Source organism: Arctopsyche grandis, chromosome 5 (genome assembly GCF_051622035.1).
Source record: "Arctopsyche grandis isolate Sample6627 chromosome 5, ASM5162203v2, whole genome shotgun sequence".
NCBI lineage: Eukaryota > Metazoa > Arthropoda > Insecta > Trichoptera > Hydropsychidae > Arctopsyche > Arctopsyche grandis.
In genome coordinates this window covers 31629106-31648186 of record NC_135359.1, presented here as the reverse complement: position 1 = coordinate 31648186, position 19081 = coordinate 31629106, and the positions used below count along the sequence as shown (strand labels likewise).

General features: G+C 35.3%; 1 protein-coding gene across 2 annotated transcripts; it reads right to left on the bottom strand.

The window, feature by feature from the left end:
• Window positions 1–1270: 1270 nt before the first annotated feature.
• Window positions 1271–7565, bottom strand: Rab30 (RAS oncogene family member Rab30). Of its 2 annotated transcripts, none has more exons than XM_077431124.1 (5): window positions 7339–7565; window positions 5685–5864; window positions 3046–3229; window positions 2811–2962; window positions 1271–2730 (listed from the first exon to the last, which is right to left on the bottom strand). In XM_077431124.1, exons 2-5 carry the CDS (start codon window positions 5853–5855, stop codon window positions 2626–2628), a joined length of 612 nt encoding a protein of 203 aa, XP_077287250.1. In that variant the 5' UTR covers window positions 5856–5864; window positions 7339–7565; the 3' UTR covers window positions 1271–2625. The 2 variants fall into 2 exon arrangements, with proteins under 2 accessions (XP_077287250.1, XP_077287249.1); XM_077431123.1 differs by having other exon boundaries at window positions 7294–7503.
• Between the last annotated feature and the right edge of the window lie 11516 nt (window positions 7566–19081).

Genomic DNA, 19081 nt, shown 5'->3' with positions numbered 1-19081 from the left:
AAGAGATACATTCAATTGTAAGTTTTACAACGCACCGGGAGAAAATGCAAGTAGAGACGGTTAAAACTTTCAACATTCAAAGGTGTTTGCCGTAAACTGTGTAAAAACTCTGCGAGAAACAATATAATAATGAATCGACGTTGAAACGCTTAAGATCTAATCAATGAATTAAAGATAAATCACAGCAATAAATAGACACGTATTCAATATAATATCATATAAAGAAAACAAGGATTTCATTCAATAAATCACAACTACGTGTCGACGCAACAGTAAAAAACGATAGTCAAATATAATAATTGTAAATAGATATTGCTCTCTGGAAGTGTTTCGAGTATTTAAAATAAAAATTATTCAATAATATAAATAATCTTACAGAGTATGCATGCATGTGGAAGAGTTATAATTTTAATTTGTGAATTTTCAAAGCACACAACGGGTATCGGAATGTGTTCGGTGCTTCCGTTTATCAATATTTAACAATAAAAATGTAAAATAGTTTGAATTGTTTACGTTTTTTTTAACAGTCAAATATGTATAAAGGTTTTCCAATTAGAACTTGCTTGAAAATTTTTAGTAAAAGCAGAGACAAATGCATAAAAAATATCTAATTGTTCGGCCAGACAGAATAACGTTGATGATTTTTGAAAGCATACTTTAAATCATAGAGTTTTAATAATTTACAGAAACCAAGGCCGAGGTGTATCAGTGGTACAATTAAATACATCGCAGTCACAATCAGCTGTTGATTTGAGTCTGATTTGACTCACATTTTAGTCTCGGAGCAGGCCTGATATTTGAGAATGACCGTCACTATGTTCGACTTGAATAAATATATTCACAAATTATTTTCCTTTGAGGTATGCACGTCGAAATCACATTAGATACTTAGTTTAACCCTTTGAATGCTGACCAACGCCGATCAGCGTTTTGCCAACAAGTCCATTGAACTGAAAAACGCCGATAGGTGTTACATTTTGAGCTTGTACATAGTAAACAAGAATACTGCCCACTAAGCCTTTCCAGGTAGCATTGAAAAAAAAATGCATTTAACACGGATCGTGTAATCCGTGTCCATGTTTATAAAGACTGGTTTACACCGAAATTTCTGAATTAACATATAACCATAGCAGAATTTCTCGATGGAAATCCCTAACTTAGACTGTGGCTTGGCATTTAGATTGTGAGCATTACATTTTAACAACAATGAAGAAGATGGGAACTAGTTTTGGAAAAATACATTCATTAATAGACTTCTTTTGTTTATTTTATATTGTTGCAAGTCTAAACACACCTTTACAAAACTGGAAACCTTCGGCGGTAGTTATCTAGGGTTTGTTTGGATTAGCTACAATTTTTATATCTGCTTCCTATTAGATTTCTAAATAATTCTAGTTGGAAGCGTTGGCGAAATTTTCACCGTGGCGGGCTTTCAACAGAAAAGTCGTCAGCACTCAAAGGGTTAAGTTGAATTAGATTTTGTTTTTTTTTAAAACAATTAACATAATTATAATGTAAATTAATTACTAAACACACATATTTTTATATGAACATTATTACGTTGAGAGAAAGCTTTAATTCATATGGCTATAGTTCTGTTGAATTTTTGTTAATTTTTTTTTCTTCTAAAAATAAATGAAGAAACTGTTTCAGTACGGGGAAGTATATAGGAAAATATTTATGTGTTTTTGGACCCAAACTAAACTCTATTTATAGGCGATCGAATTTTAACCGTTTGGCCGCGGCCGTCTTCTATGGAAGCTTTGCGCGACAAGTCTGTAGCGCGACTGTCTTACATAGAATTTCTGAACTTTGCACGGGATTTTGAGGCTTATATGCGCCTATTTCAACTGTTTTAAGGTTCAAAATTGGTTGAATATATTGCTGAGAGTTGAATGCCATCTATTCAATTTGCTTAAAATGAATATATACCAGTCAAATTAGTTTTTTGTGGAACTACACTGAAACCTCGTTTATGTGACGTCACATCTTCATACAATTATGAAGAATGATTATTTGACAATTAAGCCAAAGCTACAAGATATATTATGTATTTTATTGTTTAAAATAATACTTTATGTGTTAATTAACATATCTGGTTACTTGAGTAAATATTAAAATCTGTATTTCAGGTCAAAAACTCGATTGACAAATTCGCGAAAAAGATGGCCACGTACAGGGCTTGTTCGCTATATTTATTGCCGCGGGCAAAGGGTTAAATACACAATAATATAAAGAGCTTTAGTAGGTAAAGTTTTGTTTAAATCAATCAACAGTTGAATATTTCTCAAAAAAATACTGCAAAAACAATATAATACAAACAATTAATCACAACAGTTTTGAAAAATTCATACTAAAGCTCCATATTTACATTTCCCATTATACATACATATATACATTTAATATGGTTACAATGAAACGTGCAAATTCGAAATAAGACCAAACGGAACACATCGATAGACGTTTGACATTTTTGTACGCGTGTGTGTGTAATGTCGGAGAAAGTACGACTCGTCTCCCTCGTTGTGTATACTCTTTGTCAATTGCTGGAAAGTGTGGACAGGAGATAAAGCTTCGCAAGCCTCGCGTGTGAATAAGATTCTGTGGAACTGTCTGCAGATACGATTACGCCACTTTGCCACAGCAGGCGCCGTCTCCGATCGAAGTAGTTTTTCCGTTGATGGGAGTCGTGCTCGTATCGTACCTCGGCAATTCTTTACATTTCGCTTGCTGCAAAATAAAAAACCAAAAACACAATCACACACACACACACATACATATAGATGATCATATTATTCGTATGAAATTACCTCCATGAGTTCTACAGCTATCTCCATGAAGAGTCTCTCGACGTTGTCGGATTCCTTGGCCGACGTTTCCAAGAAATACATACCGTGCCGTTGTGCAAAGTCTTCGCCGACGTGTCTCGGTATTTCACAGTCTTCTCTATCTATTTTATTGCCTGAAACATCCGAGGATCTTGTATTGAAAACTTGGGTGATTTGGCATGACGGATGTACATATGTATCGTACGAATGCACTCACCTACGAGAATCCTAAGAACCTTACTGCTGGCGTATTCTTCAATTTCTCTAAGCCAATCGGGCAAACAGTCAAACGTCGGTTGACACGATATGTCATAAACTAGTATAAGCGCGTGTGCTGATCGGTAATAGCTTTGCGTGATGGAGCGAAATCTCTCTTGGCCGGCCGTATCCCATATTTGAAGCTGAAACCCATATTGAATTTGGTTAATATCATATGTACATCGTCATAAACACTGATGTTATGCAAGTATCCGTAATAGTGAGTTTGCAATAAGAAAATTCTTCAACTACATGTACAGTAATTACAAAAACATGTAATAATTCAAGAGTATCACGGCATTTAACATATACATATTTTAAATATTGAATAAAAGACTTTTAAAAAATTACTAGACGACACTATCTTCAAATCTCATCACCTTTAAATCACACCCAAGTGGATCTAGGTACTTCGAATAATTATAAATTGTGTGCAATGGATATAAAAAGCTTCTCAGACTACAGATTTTAATAATCATTGTGAAAGTAAAATGAAAGGATTCAAATCTTGCTTCACCGTTTGCCCGCGGCCGTCTTCTATGGAAGCTTTGGGCGACAAGTCTGTAGCAGCGCGGCTGTCTTCCATAGAATTTCTGAACTTTGCACGGGATTTTGAGCCTTATATGCGCCTATTTCAACTGATTTAAGGTTCAAAATTGGTTGAATATATTACTGAGAGTTGAATGCCATCTATTCAATTTGCTTAAAATGAATATATACCAGTCAAAATTAGTTTTTTGTGGAACTATACTGAAACCTCGTTTATGTGACGTCACGTCTTCATACAATTATGAAGAATGATTATTTGACAATTAAGCCAAAACTACGAGATATATTATGTATTTTATTGTTTAAAATAATACTTTATGTGTTAATTAACATATCTGGTTACTTGAGTAAATATTAAAATCCGTATTTAAGGTCGAAAACCCGATTGCCAAATTGGCGAAAAAGGTGCCGCGTACAAGGCTTGTTCGCTATATTTATTGCCGCGAGAAAAGGGTTAACTAAATCTTAAATTAATAAGGCCAACCTTAACTTAACCTAACCTACCCTGACCATTAAATAAATAGGTGTTGGCTGCTAAGATTTTTTTTTTCGTGAAAATATTGATGAAATAAAACACCTATTTCTTTAAGGGTCAGGATAGGATAGATTAAGTTAAGGTTGGCCCTATTCATTTAAGATTAGGTTGTTAGAGTCGGTATTATTCAGTGTCAGTGTCACACGCGAGAACTGAGACCACATATTAAAGTAAAAACGCGAAGGTAGATCGCATACTAAAGTAGATATGTGAAGGTAGACCGCATACTAAAGTAGCACCCAATAAACCTTGTATCCACTGAATAAATAAAAGATCCTCTTCAAAACACAAACGTGTTTATATAGACCAGGACATTGGTTAACACAACTCCCCGAGTTATTTAAAGGGCTCTAGTATTTTAGGTAAATAATTTATTGATGAATTATTATAGTTTATCCTATCCAATACGACATCATGAAAGTTGAATCACTTTCGGAGGAAAAAAGTGTTCGTTATGTTTTTGAGAAGCTTATTAGCCAGAACTTATTTATAGCAGGAATGTCAGCAAATTTAGTGTGCAAATAACGTTTTACTTTTGTTCTCTCAAAATAACACAAACGATAAAACAAGTCAATGGAGGCGTTTATGCGCGCACGTACGCATTTACGAAAATGCACTAAGCACTAAGACTTTCGTCTTCATTCGGTGACCAAAAAAATGTAATGTAATAAACGGTTGAAAATCTTTGATTAAAATCAATCTAAAGCGGATATTCCAGCATTCACCTTTTTGTGGTCTTCACCAAACAATTTTTTTTATATAAAGTTGCTTATTCTAAATCTTTTATTAACGTTTCTGACAAAGAGGAACTTTGCCATATTTTATTCCAGATATACATATAATTCAATACAAAAATATCTGTTCTAATTGGAAAATATTTTGTGTATAACTCGGCCCTATATATTTGTATATAACCAGCAGAATAGACTAGTGGTTAGCAATGCTTTGAACAAAGTGGTCTCGGGTTCAAATCACACTGGTTTCTGCTGGCCAGACTTTGGTTCGTTACTCCAGGTCAATCGTTCCCTATCAGAGTTTGCCAATTTATCTGATTTTCATTGAAACGGTTCCAACAAATTGGCAACCCTACCCATTTTCTCGCAAAATCCCGAATTTTCAGCAATCTCGAATTCTATAAAATGCTGTAAATTTACAAATTTGACCATAGATGTCTCTGTGGATATTAATTGATATGTATTTATGTACTTTGTATAATACTAATAATTATTGTAACAAATGTACAATGTTTTTGGCCAGGGAGGCGCATTGGAGTTGCCTGTTAGGCCTTCCTGGCCTATTTAATAAAATAAAAATCTTGAATTATGTTCGATAATGTGTCGCGGTTTGCTTGTTACCCCACAGAGCTCATCTGATGTGTAATTTGGTTTTATGTAGCTAGTGAATGGTTTATAAAAAGAGTAATAAAAAAATGGGACGTGTTATGTATTTAGTATTATGACCCATTTTTCGTAATTTAGATTTACGATTCGAATGAATACTTTGATGCTGCATACCTTCACTTTCTCGTTGTCGACTTCGACAGTTTTGATCATAAAATCAACACCGATGGTGGCACCCTGACCCGGCGGAAATATCCCCTGTGTAAACCTTCTGACGAGGCAAGTTTTACCTACGCCTGCGTTGCCGACCAGCACCACCTTGAATAGAAACTTGTAATCTTCCATTACAAAGATCTGAAATGAAAATCAAACACATATCACAATTATAACAAATTCGAGAGACCATTTCACATACATATATGGACTTTCTTACATACATAAATATTGATGACAATATTGTTTGAGCGAGAGAATGTTTCGCGACACATTTCGTACGAGTCTTATATAATCTAAAATATTATACATATATTTACGATTCACTCGATTTCAAGCCATTTTTAACCGATATTACTAGATATCTTCGAGGCATTAGTTGGGATTAGTTCATTTACACCTATTGTATTATATATTAGATGTATGATAAGTCGCCGATAAACAACACTAACTACATATATTTGGACAATTGAAGTCAAATTAATTTGATAAATATATATTTGCAGGTTCATAGTAAATAAAATAAATCGAAAATATAATATATTTAAATAAAATTTGATATGATGATTTGAAAGGGAAATCATTCGTAGTGTAAGGCAGTGCTTCCCAATTACTTTCATGTCACGACCAAAAAAATTTTTTTTCTAGTTAAAAGGTTTATTTGGCAGTAATGATTACAATTATAATACACATATTTATATTCAGCACAAAATTATAGGAACTTGCTGAAAAAAACATTTTTTTTTAAATAAAAACTATACACACATGAAACAATTTAATGCGATAGATAAGGTCGCATGTTTTTACATAATAAATAACAATATCGGTTTCAATGTCAGAAATGCTAACTCGCAAAGCATCTTCCAAAGTCTCGGTGGAAAGACATGACCGTTGCTTATTTTTTAATATAAGTAATGACGAAAATACTGTTTCGCATAGGTACGTAGTCACGAAAGGAATAAGAGTTACCAGGGCTTCTTTTCCAATAGCAGGATACTCTTGCTGTCGCCTTAACCAAGATTCTGAAATACTTTTTTCATTAAATTCCACTTGAAGCAAATTATCTGATCTGATATCGATCAACTCTTCTTGGGCTGTCCACGTAATATGATCATATTTTAAGGACTTGGGGCAAATGGTGTTCTTATCCAATTGTTCCTTTCGTCCTCATTCAAGTTTGGGAAATATTTCCTTAATTATACCTATACATTCCCTAAATATGTAATGTGGAAAAATATTCATAAATGAATATTTGTACTTTCTATTGAATACTTAACTTTCGACCCCCAATTTAGGAAGCACTGGTGTAAGCGCAACGTAGTAGTATACATTTGAAAATGTGTACTAGATAGTATGGAATTGATGACATTTGTTATCTTTTTGTGGTTAATTTCATAATATGTACGTGTAGGTATATGGAGAGTATGATGTGTCGAATGGAAAGTGAGGTTATGCATGTATGGAGAGCGAATTGAAAGAAAGTGAAATGGAATGGGTTTGCGTTTGCGTTTGTTTAGAAATGCAATACATATTAGCATTGGCAATATTGATGGGGGCGGAGGTGCGATACCTCGGGGGGCGAAGGGGCGGAGGGGCGGAGGGGCGGAGGCCTCACTGGTTATTCGTTCGCACAGCTGATTGTGCCGCACATCACCGCACCGCACCGCACCCCACTCTGCACCACACGACCGCGCCACTCCGCTCACACGGGAACACTGCGGCCCACTCGCATCTCGCATCTTACACTTTGACATTCAGTGCTGCCAACTCTCTTCCTTTCAGCTGATACAATTATCAATTATTCAAAACGTCACCTGATGGAATCGGTGACGTTTTTACTATAGTATAAACACTAATCGTTGGCCACGCGACAGATATTGAAAAATGTGTAATGTGCATAGAGATGTGCCGGAGGGAAAAAACGCGATTTATTACCGGTATGGGAGATGAACGAATGAGACGACTGGCATGTTAATGCACGTGTTTTATTTATGACAGTTGAAGGCAGAGTGGGTAGCCGCTCTCCGAACCCAGCCGAGTTGGTCCCCACTCGCAGGAAGGTGACCAAACTCGACCATGTCGTATAGCGAGCCGCCACACCGGGAATAAACCGTGTTTTTTCTATGGGAAATGGGGGGCGGAAATTTTGGGAAAATTGAAAAAAGCGTATTTTAGGTATAGAACGGGTGAAAGGCAGTGGCGGCTCGTGATAATTTTTAGTGGCGGGGCTGCACTGAAAAGATGTCTAAAAAATGTCACCATAATTATTCTATCATGTCATAACAGGACAAAATAAGCACAATTTTTCGTGTACGACCACTTACATGTGGATTTAAGTATTATTGAAAAAAAAACAAGCAAAATTCACCACCCATTAACGGTGCTAAAAAATTACGCGTGCAGCGGTGATGTCGACTCAGTCGTTCTAGAAATTCGTGATTTTAAAGTCTGATAAATATGAATATTTAACCATTTTTCCTTCTATTCATGACTATAGTAATAGTCCGTATCTATATAAATTAATATATATGTATCAATATTGGTAATATACTGCTAAAAACGATCTAAAAAGCATGAAATTGAAGACGCGTGAACGACAATCCCAGAAGGCCGCCCATCTCCAAGTGAGGACGAACACTAGGCCCCCACTCCGCGACTTGCTGATCAGAAATCACGCCACATCCGCCAGAATTACGCGATGATTCAAAACCTATGCGTAAAAATATATTCAATTTTTTCATCAAATAAAATAAAATATGTTTATATGTACTTTTCATGTATTTATTTTCACAATAATAATTTTAATACACAAATACATAAATTGATAAAAAAAAATGAGAAGTAAACGTAAATAAAAAAAATACAATATTGGGCATAGCTAATTCCAAACTAAGTTCTCTAATAAATAATTTTCGTCGACTTCTGTTATTCGCCTTCCATTCTGGATATTTCTGCGCCCATAGCAAATATGCATTTAGCGCAGCTATATCCAGCATCTCCATAAAAACATTTTATCGCCGGTATCTACTGCACCTTTTGTTTTATTATAAAACATTATTATTTCCGGCTTCTTTTCTTCATGACTACTCACTTCACTGTCATGAAATTGAGTAGACAATAGCAAAACTGCTTTATTTTTTTTTGGCACATACGAAACTAATGTCTTGATTGATGTAAAACCAAACAAGCTACTGTGTAAAAGTCTATGTTTCAATGGTAAAAATTCTTTAGGAATTTCCCGTTTATTTTTACGTAGGGTACCAGTTAGAGTTAGCCCTTTATCTAAAAGGTTATCAGCTAATGCCACCGAAGTAAAAAAGTTGTCCGTTGTTACACCTCTATTGGTGCCATATTGCGGTTGAACTTAATCCATCACTACACGATTCCCTTGATTTATCTCTCGGCAATTATTAACCATACCTGTATAAACCTGTATATTTAATATATATGCTGTTGAAGAGTCAGCCGATACCCACATTTTTATTCCATATCTACCGGGTTTCGACTTCATATACACGCTGAATGGGCAATTGCTTCTATAGGTAGCCAAACGTTCATCCACAGTAATGTTGCAACTTGGAGAATTATTACGTTTACATTCTTCTACAAATTTATTAAAAATTGTCCTGATAGGTTCTAATTTATCAGACGACACGTGTATTCTTTCTTGTCTGGTTTCTTTGTCGTCAAAACGAATTTGACTGAATATTGTGATGAACCTATCCCGAGACATAGATGCCGTAAAAAATGGTTGGCAAAAAGCGCTGTCATTAGTCCACAATTCATTTAAGCTTAATTTTCGGGTCCTATTTCTGCCAGACGCAAGCATTATTCAAATGAATGCAAGCAATTCTTCTGCCAATATCGGCTCGATAATTTTCGTGGATGTACGATGTAACTGACGATTCGTTTGTTCACATATTTCTCTCACCATATTTGAATTTATAAACAAAGAGAACATTTCTCTAATAGTATTTACAGTAGTGCTACCATTTATAAGTCCTGAATTTTCGGTAACAATATTGCACTCTCTACGTCTTGAGGATGATGGTGGTAATGAATTCCATTGAAATCCATGATTCGATGTATACACTTCTTCGTCTTCATTTTCACTGGCCTCTAATTCCGAATCTGTATCTTCCATATCTTCAATAAAATCTTCCGTATCAGTAAAATTATCATTTATTTCAAAATCGAGATCGCTATCATGTTCCTCTTCATTCATCAAATTTCTTTCAGCCATTTTTTTCAAAAATTAAAATTGTCTTTGAAAATATAAATATAATATACAATGTAGCATAGCAAATTAAAAAAAAAATAACATTAAATAATTATTACCGTATTTACAATATAATAATCAAGAAACACAAATAAAGTGCTGGTCCACACGGTACAAAAAAGCTCCGAAACGAAAAAAACAACACGCGCGCACCGAGAACGGGACACGACTGAAGGAAAAAACGTAATAACACACACTGCATTTGCGCATTATGCCCGATTCTTCGATAAAATATTTTTTTCTGTTGCGTCAGATAAATACGTGTATATAATAATAATTCTATCTAATACATTAATGTATTGCTGAGGAATACCCAAAATATGAACTCTGTATTTAGTATATTTAAAGAGATATTCATACAATTAGAGTAAATGTCGACTATGTTTCTATCACCGGTAAGGAAAGGTTAAAAGGGTGCGTCCAAACGCGATGAAGATTTCGAAAAATACGCTGGTACTCCAGTAAGATTGCTAAAAAAAATTCGTGCTTGCTGGTTTCGCGACGCGGATTAAAAAAACCCCAAAACCTTTCAAAAACTTAGCCCCCTAATTCGTAACGAAAAACATTAACCTGTTGACAATGCATCGATACATCGGTTGTTTCATCTGCCATAACAGCTAGATAAGTTGCTTTTTTTTATTTCAGCACTTATTTGTTCCCTACACACGTTCAAAATACAATCTAAAAGTTCATTTTGAATAGTTTTTGATGTCCCTTTAAAAACCGAAGAAGTTTGAAAATGTTTCGTTAAAGAATCTGTAAGAACAGGGGTCACCAGTGTAAGATCGCCAATTTAGTAGTCGGCGGTCACCAGTGTAAGACAGGTAGTGCTGGCTGTTGCGAAGTTGCGAAGTTCGTTGAGGGGGTCACCAGTGTAAAACAGGGGTCACCATTGTAAGACAGGGAAGGTATGTTGACCGTATCCCGGTCTAACGAAACACGTGTTGTGTAGTTTGAAAGAGGATCGTTTATTTGCGTTCAATTGGTACAATGGTTATTGTATGTACGAAGAGGTTTCTTCAGAGATGTGATCTAGTTGAACTCTAGAGGCTCACTCTGCCGGTGGGGGTTGCTGCGTTGCTTTATATATGGAAGTTCTAAGCGTGGCGTGTGCAAAAGATCTCTTTGTTCTCCAGGGCACGTGTTCTCAGGACGAGAGTTTTATGGGTTCATACGCCTGGACGTAGTTCGTGGTTTTTATGGGTTCAGTGAGTTCTTCCTTTGTTTCCAAGACACGTGTAAAGAAACACGTGTCGACCTTTTGACGAGGCGAGCGTGTGCCATGCGTTAATGACTTTCCTAGATATGTGTCGCAGTGACCTGATGAGATCATTTCAGTTGTACTATATGCCTACAAATCGTCGAAATTTTGTGAATATTCTAGAAGCCCCCGAAAAACTCCTGGATTTTTTGAATTATCTGTTTCATCGTGTCCCCTCATTGGCATTTCAAATTTACCGCAAAATTTAACGCAATCAATAATTTTAAATAAAACGGTCAAAACCTTTCACTGAAAGGTTTCGACCGTTTCCCGGCCTATGGAAATTCAGTTGAGTTTGAAAGAGGATCGTTTATTTTCGTTCAATTGATACAATGGTTATTGTATGTACGAAGAGGTTGAGCTTCGGAGATGCGATCTGGTTGAACTCCAGAGATTCACTCTGGTGTCTGGGGCTGCTGTAGCGCTCTATATACGTTTACAGGACACGTGTTGTGTGCAGAGATGTCTTTGTTCTCAGGGCACGTGTTGACCTGTTTTCGGCGTGTGTTGACCTATTTACGAGGCGCGTGCTCGGTATAGCTGAGGTCGGCGTCGTTAGACAAAGCATCTGCACACGGCACGCTTCAAGCCAGAACGTATATGAAGCGACGCACCGGCTCCAAACACCAGAGTGAACCTCTGGAGTTCAACCAGCTCACTTCTCCGAAGCTCAACCTCTTCGTACATACAATAACTATTGTAACAATTGAACAAAAGTAAAAAATCCTCTTACAAACACAACCGGTGTTTTCTTAGACCGGGACACGATCAACACACCTGTCCCGCGTACTAATGCGTACTATGCGAACTATGCGTTATTCGAATATTTGAATATTCGAATAATATTTTATGAAATGAATTTTTTTAATGAAATTTTAATAAAATATTTTACAAATTTAGAATTCTTTTTAACATAATACAATTTTATTTTTAACTCGAAATGTGTAACGCAACTGGGTATTGTGGGAAAGGCGTATTAGTCGTCGACTCGAATCATTTTATCACCTCAGTGCAATGGATCCATGGAACTTGACATTGGAATTCCTCGCTTTATAAATTGAACTTATGTATTTTACGAAAGAGAACTTAATGCGTTTATTTTTATGGATAAGCAGAAATATTTCGTTTCATTTGCGTTGTTTTGAACTTCAGTTGTGTTTTGGAGTTCGTAGTGACACGTTATCGATCCGGATATATTTTCTCAAATTAAATAGATTGATACACATTATAGAAGTACGTTTTTCAAATTCCAAGATAATTCCAAAAGGTTAAAAAAATATACTAAGATAACTTCTTTTCTTTTCTTTTAAATATACTTGGATAACTTCTAAAAACCTTATTGACAATTAAGCCAACGTCAACTGCTACTGAAAGAGTGTTCTCCTGCCAGATGGTATCCAAAAGGAGTACATGTCCTCCTTTTCCATGTTTTGTCCTTCCGTCCTCCCTTACCTACTGTAAGTCCTCCTTTTTGCTAAACATCGGGCGGGACTGGCAGGAGGCGAAAAAGGGGGCAGGGCATGATGATTTAGTTTCATGCATTGAGTTCTTGAGCATCAGAGGTGTAGAGATTGACGATGTTAAGCTACACGATCAATTTTGTAACTTGATTTCATTTCTTAAATCAAAATCAGATGAAGATGAAGCATATTATGATTTGAAGTTGCACGAGCAGTGGACATCTACTTCAAAAGTGTTAAAAACATTGAATATTTCTCAGAACTGCTCAAGATCTGCGAGTTTTATTTTGTATAAGCGCACATAACGCAAATGTGGAAAGAGTTTTTTCACTGATTAATACTCAGTGGAGCAAAGAGAGGAATAGACCAAGTGTGCAGTCAGTTAAATCTTTAATTCTTACTCAATACAACTTTAAAAACATGCCATGTGAAGATTTTTATAATTATTTGTTAAAAACCCAAGAACTTCTTTCCAAAATTGGCAGCTCAGCTAAATATGATTAAAATAAAGTAAAATAATATAAAAAATTCGTTTAATTTCTGAATGTCCTCCTTTTTTACAGAAAATCCTCCTTTTTAGACCTATCTGCCCTCCTTTATCAAATTATCATCTGGCAACCCTATCCACAGCAGGAATAATAAAAATAAAATTAAGGGCGAGATTAAATTTTGAAACATTTAACGCATTATTATTTTTATTCGAAGTGATAAAAAAAATTTTGTTGGGTTTACTATATTTATCTATAAAATATATATTTTTTTTTTATTTAAGATATTTGCAATCGACCGGTCGGTCGATTGCGTCGGTCATAAGCAGATTTTATAACAATTTATTTATCAGAAGATTTGGCAATTCATTAATTGCCAGCTTTTTATCCATTACTCGAGCACTCTGCGGCGCTTTAGTCTAGTGCAGGTCTGGGCTTTTTTACTGAAAGGCCAAATTCGATATTTTATATGAGTCGGCGGGCCGCATATACATATATGTATATATACATATATATATATATATATATATATATATATATATATATATATATATATATATATATATATATATATATATATATATATATATGTGCGTGTGTATGTGTGTGTGAGAGTGTGTACTACAATAACTACAATAAAACAAATTATTAAGGTTAAAATTTTAATGAGAATAATTAAGTTGTTTAATTTCTTTCGACATTTTCTGTATATCAGGTTTAAATTTGGTAGTAGAAACTGCCTGTAAGTGTTGATCTGTAATGCTTGATCTTAAGGAGCTTTTATTTAAATTCATTACGGAAAATGTCTGCTCACATATATATGTCGATCCGACAATGACCAACATTTTTCTCGCAGCCTTTAATTTTTTCGAATCTTTCAGAATTCAGGGAATTATAAAATGTGCAGATTTCTTCTTCTTCTTCTTGTTAATGCCTTGTCCGCATCCGGACGTTGGCGACCACCTCGTCGATTATTTGAATATATCCGTATCGGTCTTCAGCGGCTCGGAACAGCTCTTCGGCGCTCATATCGGTCCACATGCGCATGTTTCGAAGCCAAGATAACTTTTTCCTGCCAATCCATTTTTTTCCTTCTATTTTGCCCATGGTTATCAAACGGAGAAATTCGTATTTTGACCCCGTATCATGTGTCCGAGGTACTCCATCTTTCTCCGCTTGATGACAGAAACAAGTTCCCTGCCTCTCCCCATCATGCCGAGGACAGCTTCGTTTGATATCTTTTTGGTCCACGGAATCTTCAGCATACGCCTATAGACCCACATCTCAAAAGCTTCAATGCGGCTGATCATCTTGGTTTTCAGAGTCCACGTCTCACATCCGTGAAGTAATACTGTCCAGACGTAGCTCTTCGCGAATCTCAACCGCGTATGAAGATTGAGATGCTTGTTTGTAAGCGCCGCCTTCATTTTTACAAATGCTGTTCTAGCCATCTCGATGCGGATTCTTAAATCTTCATCTGGGTCCATCTCTTCATTCAGCCAGGTACCCAGGTATTTGAATCTTTTTACTCTTTCTATCACCTCTCCATCCAAGGTTAGATTCCCGGTGTCTGTTTGCATTCTATCCACTATCATAAATTTTGTCTTCTTTAGATTTATGCGCAGACCTCTTCGATTGCTTTCTTGATATACACGGTCTAGAGATCTTTGCAGGTCTGCTAAATTTTCAGCGACTAGTGCCGTGTCATCAGCATATCTTATATTGGTGATCGTCTCGCCGCCCACCTTGATGCCCTCCGCCTCTTGGAGAGCATCGTGGAAGATGGATTCGGTGTAGGTGTTAAAAAGAGTAGGTGATAGGATGCATCCTTGCCTGACGCCCCGTTCTATAGGAATCTCATCAGTGAATTGATCATCAGGTTTACGGACTTCTCTGCATCTTTGGAGTAGTGTTTTCATACAGAAAAGGACCTCTCGGGTACCCAAGCCTTGTCTGAACCCAAACTGCTCTCTGCTAATCGCCTCTTCACACCGTGAGTAAATTCTGCCCTGTATTATCTTTAGTAGGATCTTCAATGTGTGACTCATTAGGCTAATTATTCTGAAGTCGCTACACGTCCTCGCGTTACTCTTTTTGGGCAATGGGATAAATATGGATTGTAACCAATCGCTAGGTACTTCGCCTGATAAATATATTTTATTGAAGAGTTTTGTTAGATGTTATCGTCGTCCAATAACTTGAGAAATTCGGCAGGAATCAGATCTGGTCCAGTAGCTTTCCGACTCTTTGCTAGTTTTATAGCATGTTCCACTTCGGATTTCAATATATATGGTCCCGTTTCTGAATCTTCAATATGCCCTTCAGTTTCTCTATTGTCTTTAAAGAGCAATTTTGTGTACTCGGTCCATTCTGATTTCTTCTCATCCATATTTACATAAAATGATTTTTCCATTTTTATTCCTAGGGAGTATGAAATCTTTTTTTCTGAATGATCCTGTTGCTTCTTTTAGTTTTTTATGTATGTTAAATTCGTCGTGTTTTTCTTGTAATTTTTCAATTTCGTTACATTTATTTTCCATCCATTTTTCTTTGATTTCTTTAATTTTTCTTTGATTTCTTTAATTTTCCTTTGAATTTGGCGGTGAATATTTTTATATTGTGTTGGATTATTATGTTTGTGTTTTCTACGTTCTTCCATTAAATGTATAATTTCATCCGTCATCCAAGGTTGTTTTTTATTAATTATTTGATTTGTTTCAAGAAACTTTTTCCCAGATTGGGTCATTGCTGATTTCATACCTTCCCACTTTAAGTTTACATTACTATTTTCTTCAATACATTTTTGTTTAAAATTTTTATTGAGATCTTTTGTAAATTGTTCGTGGATCGTAAGATTTTTAAGCAGCTCTAAATCCAATCTTGGTTTAGGTTTTGATGCTCTTAAAATCTTTTTCAGTCTTATCTTCAATTTCCCACAAAGTAGATTATGATCGGATGCCACGTCTGCACCAGGGTAGGTTTTCACCGATTTTATACTATTTTTAAATCTACTGTTTATCAAAATAAAGTCAATTTGGTTTCGCACAATATTATCAGGACAGTCCATTGGGGATTTCCATGTTTCTTCACGGCGGTATAAATCTTTCAGATCTGTATCGCACTGTAAATCTAAAATTTCCAGTTGTAGTTCACTCGGAATGTTGTCAACATTTGCTAAAAACGGATCACGGATTGTTGCTAGGCTGTTTTCAATTACTCGGAAGTCACTAAATCTACTTGAAAAATCGTCGCTTAAAGCTTTGATTGTGTATCCGTATTTTTGAATTTTACTTTCATCAATATTTAATGATTTCAGTGTTGGGAAGTGATCCAGTTTCTTAATTAATATTTGACGTCGAAACAGTTGGAGTTTTAAATTAAATGCATTCAAGCTTTTTATCGAATCGTGAGCATATACATTTTTACCCTGTAAAATGCAGTTGAAAGTGTTCAGGTGTGTTATGATGTCCAAATTAAAAGCAAAATCACAAAGTCAGTCATTGTTAGTGAATTCAGGAAAACCAGTTATATGTTTCATTTATAAAAATAAAATGATATCATCCTTTAATATCCACACTCTGAAGTACTTTCCCTAAACTTAACCATTGAATTTGGCTGTGAAAAGGAATATCTGTGTACTCTGCATCAAGATCTTCAAGAAAGCTGATAAATTGTGTGTTTCAGTCCACTTGATCGGATTAAATTGACAAGCTTAATAACACGTGATGTTACGTGATCAACTTTTAATACGTTTTTGCACAAGACTTCCTGATGTATAATACAATGAAGTGCAATTAAATTATAATCAGGTCATCAGGATCGAATCTTCGGCTAGATTTGCAACAAATTCACAATGTTTAGTAGTAAAATGTCTTTTTATGTTGTATTCTTTTAAAACAGAAACGCTTTCCTGGCAAATAAGACAAAAAGCCTTATTTTTCACGAAAAAATTTTTTTTTATTCCATTCTTTATTAAACATGCGACGTTTTTCTTCAATTCTTCGTTTTTTATTCATTCTAAAAGATAAGATAAAGTACTAAAATTATTACAGAGTAAAAATGACTACAGTATTTTGTGATGTTGTGTTAAGTTGATTCTAATTGATCATTAGGAAGATTATTTGATATTGAAGATTATTTAATTGATTATATTGGAGTAATATTTCATAGAGGCACAAGAATTGTCAGAAATATTATGGTTTTCTAAATAATTATCTAACAATTTCTCCGGAAATAATAAGATTATCTATAATTCTCTAGGTCCTAGAGAATTATATCTATTATATATAATTATACCTAGAGTCTAGGATATATACAATATAATTAAAAAAAATTGGAAATACCTTGAAGACGTAAAGGAAGTTATTTATTTGCAAAGTAGCACGAAATCACTACCCGTGTTGGCCAATCGAAAGATACTCACAAAATGGTCAAAAAAGGCTTAGGAATTATTTTTATGATTAAACATCTGGCGAATGGATGGTTCACAATGGAATTACCATGAATTTTGGTAAAAAATAGCCCACTTCGTAGGATTTACCGCGCTAATTCGAATCGCACGCATTGCAGATAAGACTATCTGCACACAACCCAACCCCGTGACAAGTCACAAGTCGATAAATGTGATTGCATTATAATAAATTATACTCACGGATACATTATAATACATGGAATTGTATTATAATAACTTCAAAGATATATTAAAAAAAATTAATAAACACAATTTAAATAAATAAGTAATTTGGAAATAATTGCGGGGGCCGCATGGAATTGCGTGGCAGGCCGCATGCGGCCCGCGGTTTGCCCAGGCCTGGTCTAGTGTCTTTTGCACTAGACTTTATAAGAGCTTTTGCCAGCTCGTTTGAGTGGGTTTCGAGTCTACGCTTGTAGTTTTTTGTATAACTTTCTATTTCCGTTTTAATTGATGGTATAGATACATGTTGATGAATTTCAGTGTTTCTCGCAAACCATGGGGCATTTGTTATTATTCTAAGGGCTTTATTTTGGAATCGTTGTAAGATTTCCACGTTAGAGTTACTACTCGTTCCCCATAGTTGGATACCATATGTCCAGACTGGCTTTAGGATTGACTTATATACTAAAATTTTATTCTCTAATGTTAGACTGGATTTTCTTCCTATCAACCAGTTCATTTTGTGTAGCCGCTGGGTGAGTTCTTTTATTTTTGATGTGATCTTTCCATGTCAGTCTCCTGTCAATGGTGAAACCCAGGTATTTTGCTGCGGTACTTTCAGTCAGTTCATCGTTTTTCAGTCCGACTACTGGGCAGTTCCCTCGTCGAAGTGTGAATGTGACATGAACAGATTTGCCAGTGCTAGCCTTCACTCGCCATTTTTTCATCCACTCTTGGAAGCTATTTAATTGATCCTGTAGCACTTCTGATGCGAGCGTGGGGTCGCTACTACTTGTTAGGAATGCTGTGTCATCGGCGTACGTTGCTACTGTATAAAATAGAATTGATTAATTAAATTATTTGACTTTTGGAGTTTTTAATTCAAAATCTAGTATTGCTGTGCTGAAAGTTAGTATTGGAATGAATAGATGTTTTTTCTATTGATCGTGATTTTTTATTGTTTTAAAATCTTGATTTTTTTCCCCAGCTTATTATAAGTTTACTTGGCAAGCATTTTGTCACCACGTTCATAAGGATTGGTTTTCTATCTCAATATTTTTTTTTATCTAAACATACTAATTCAAGGGGTAAATTAATTTAAATCGAGTCAAAGAATGTTGTCGTTGATGCATTATACGTGCAGATTCGTGACGAAAAATTCGAATAATCGAAAGGGAGCCCCAGTAAGTAAAGATCTTGTATGAGATGAAGGTCACAAATGTGTGGATTTATCTCA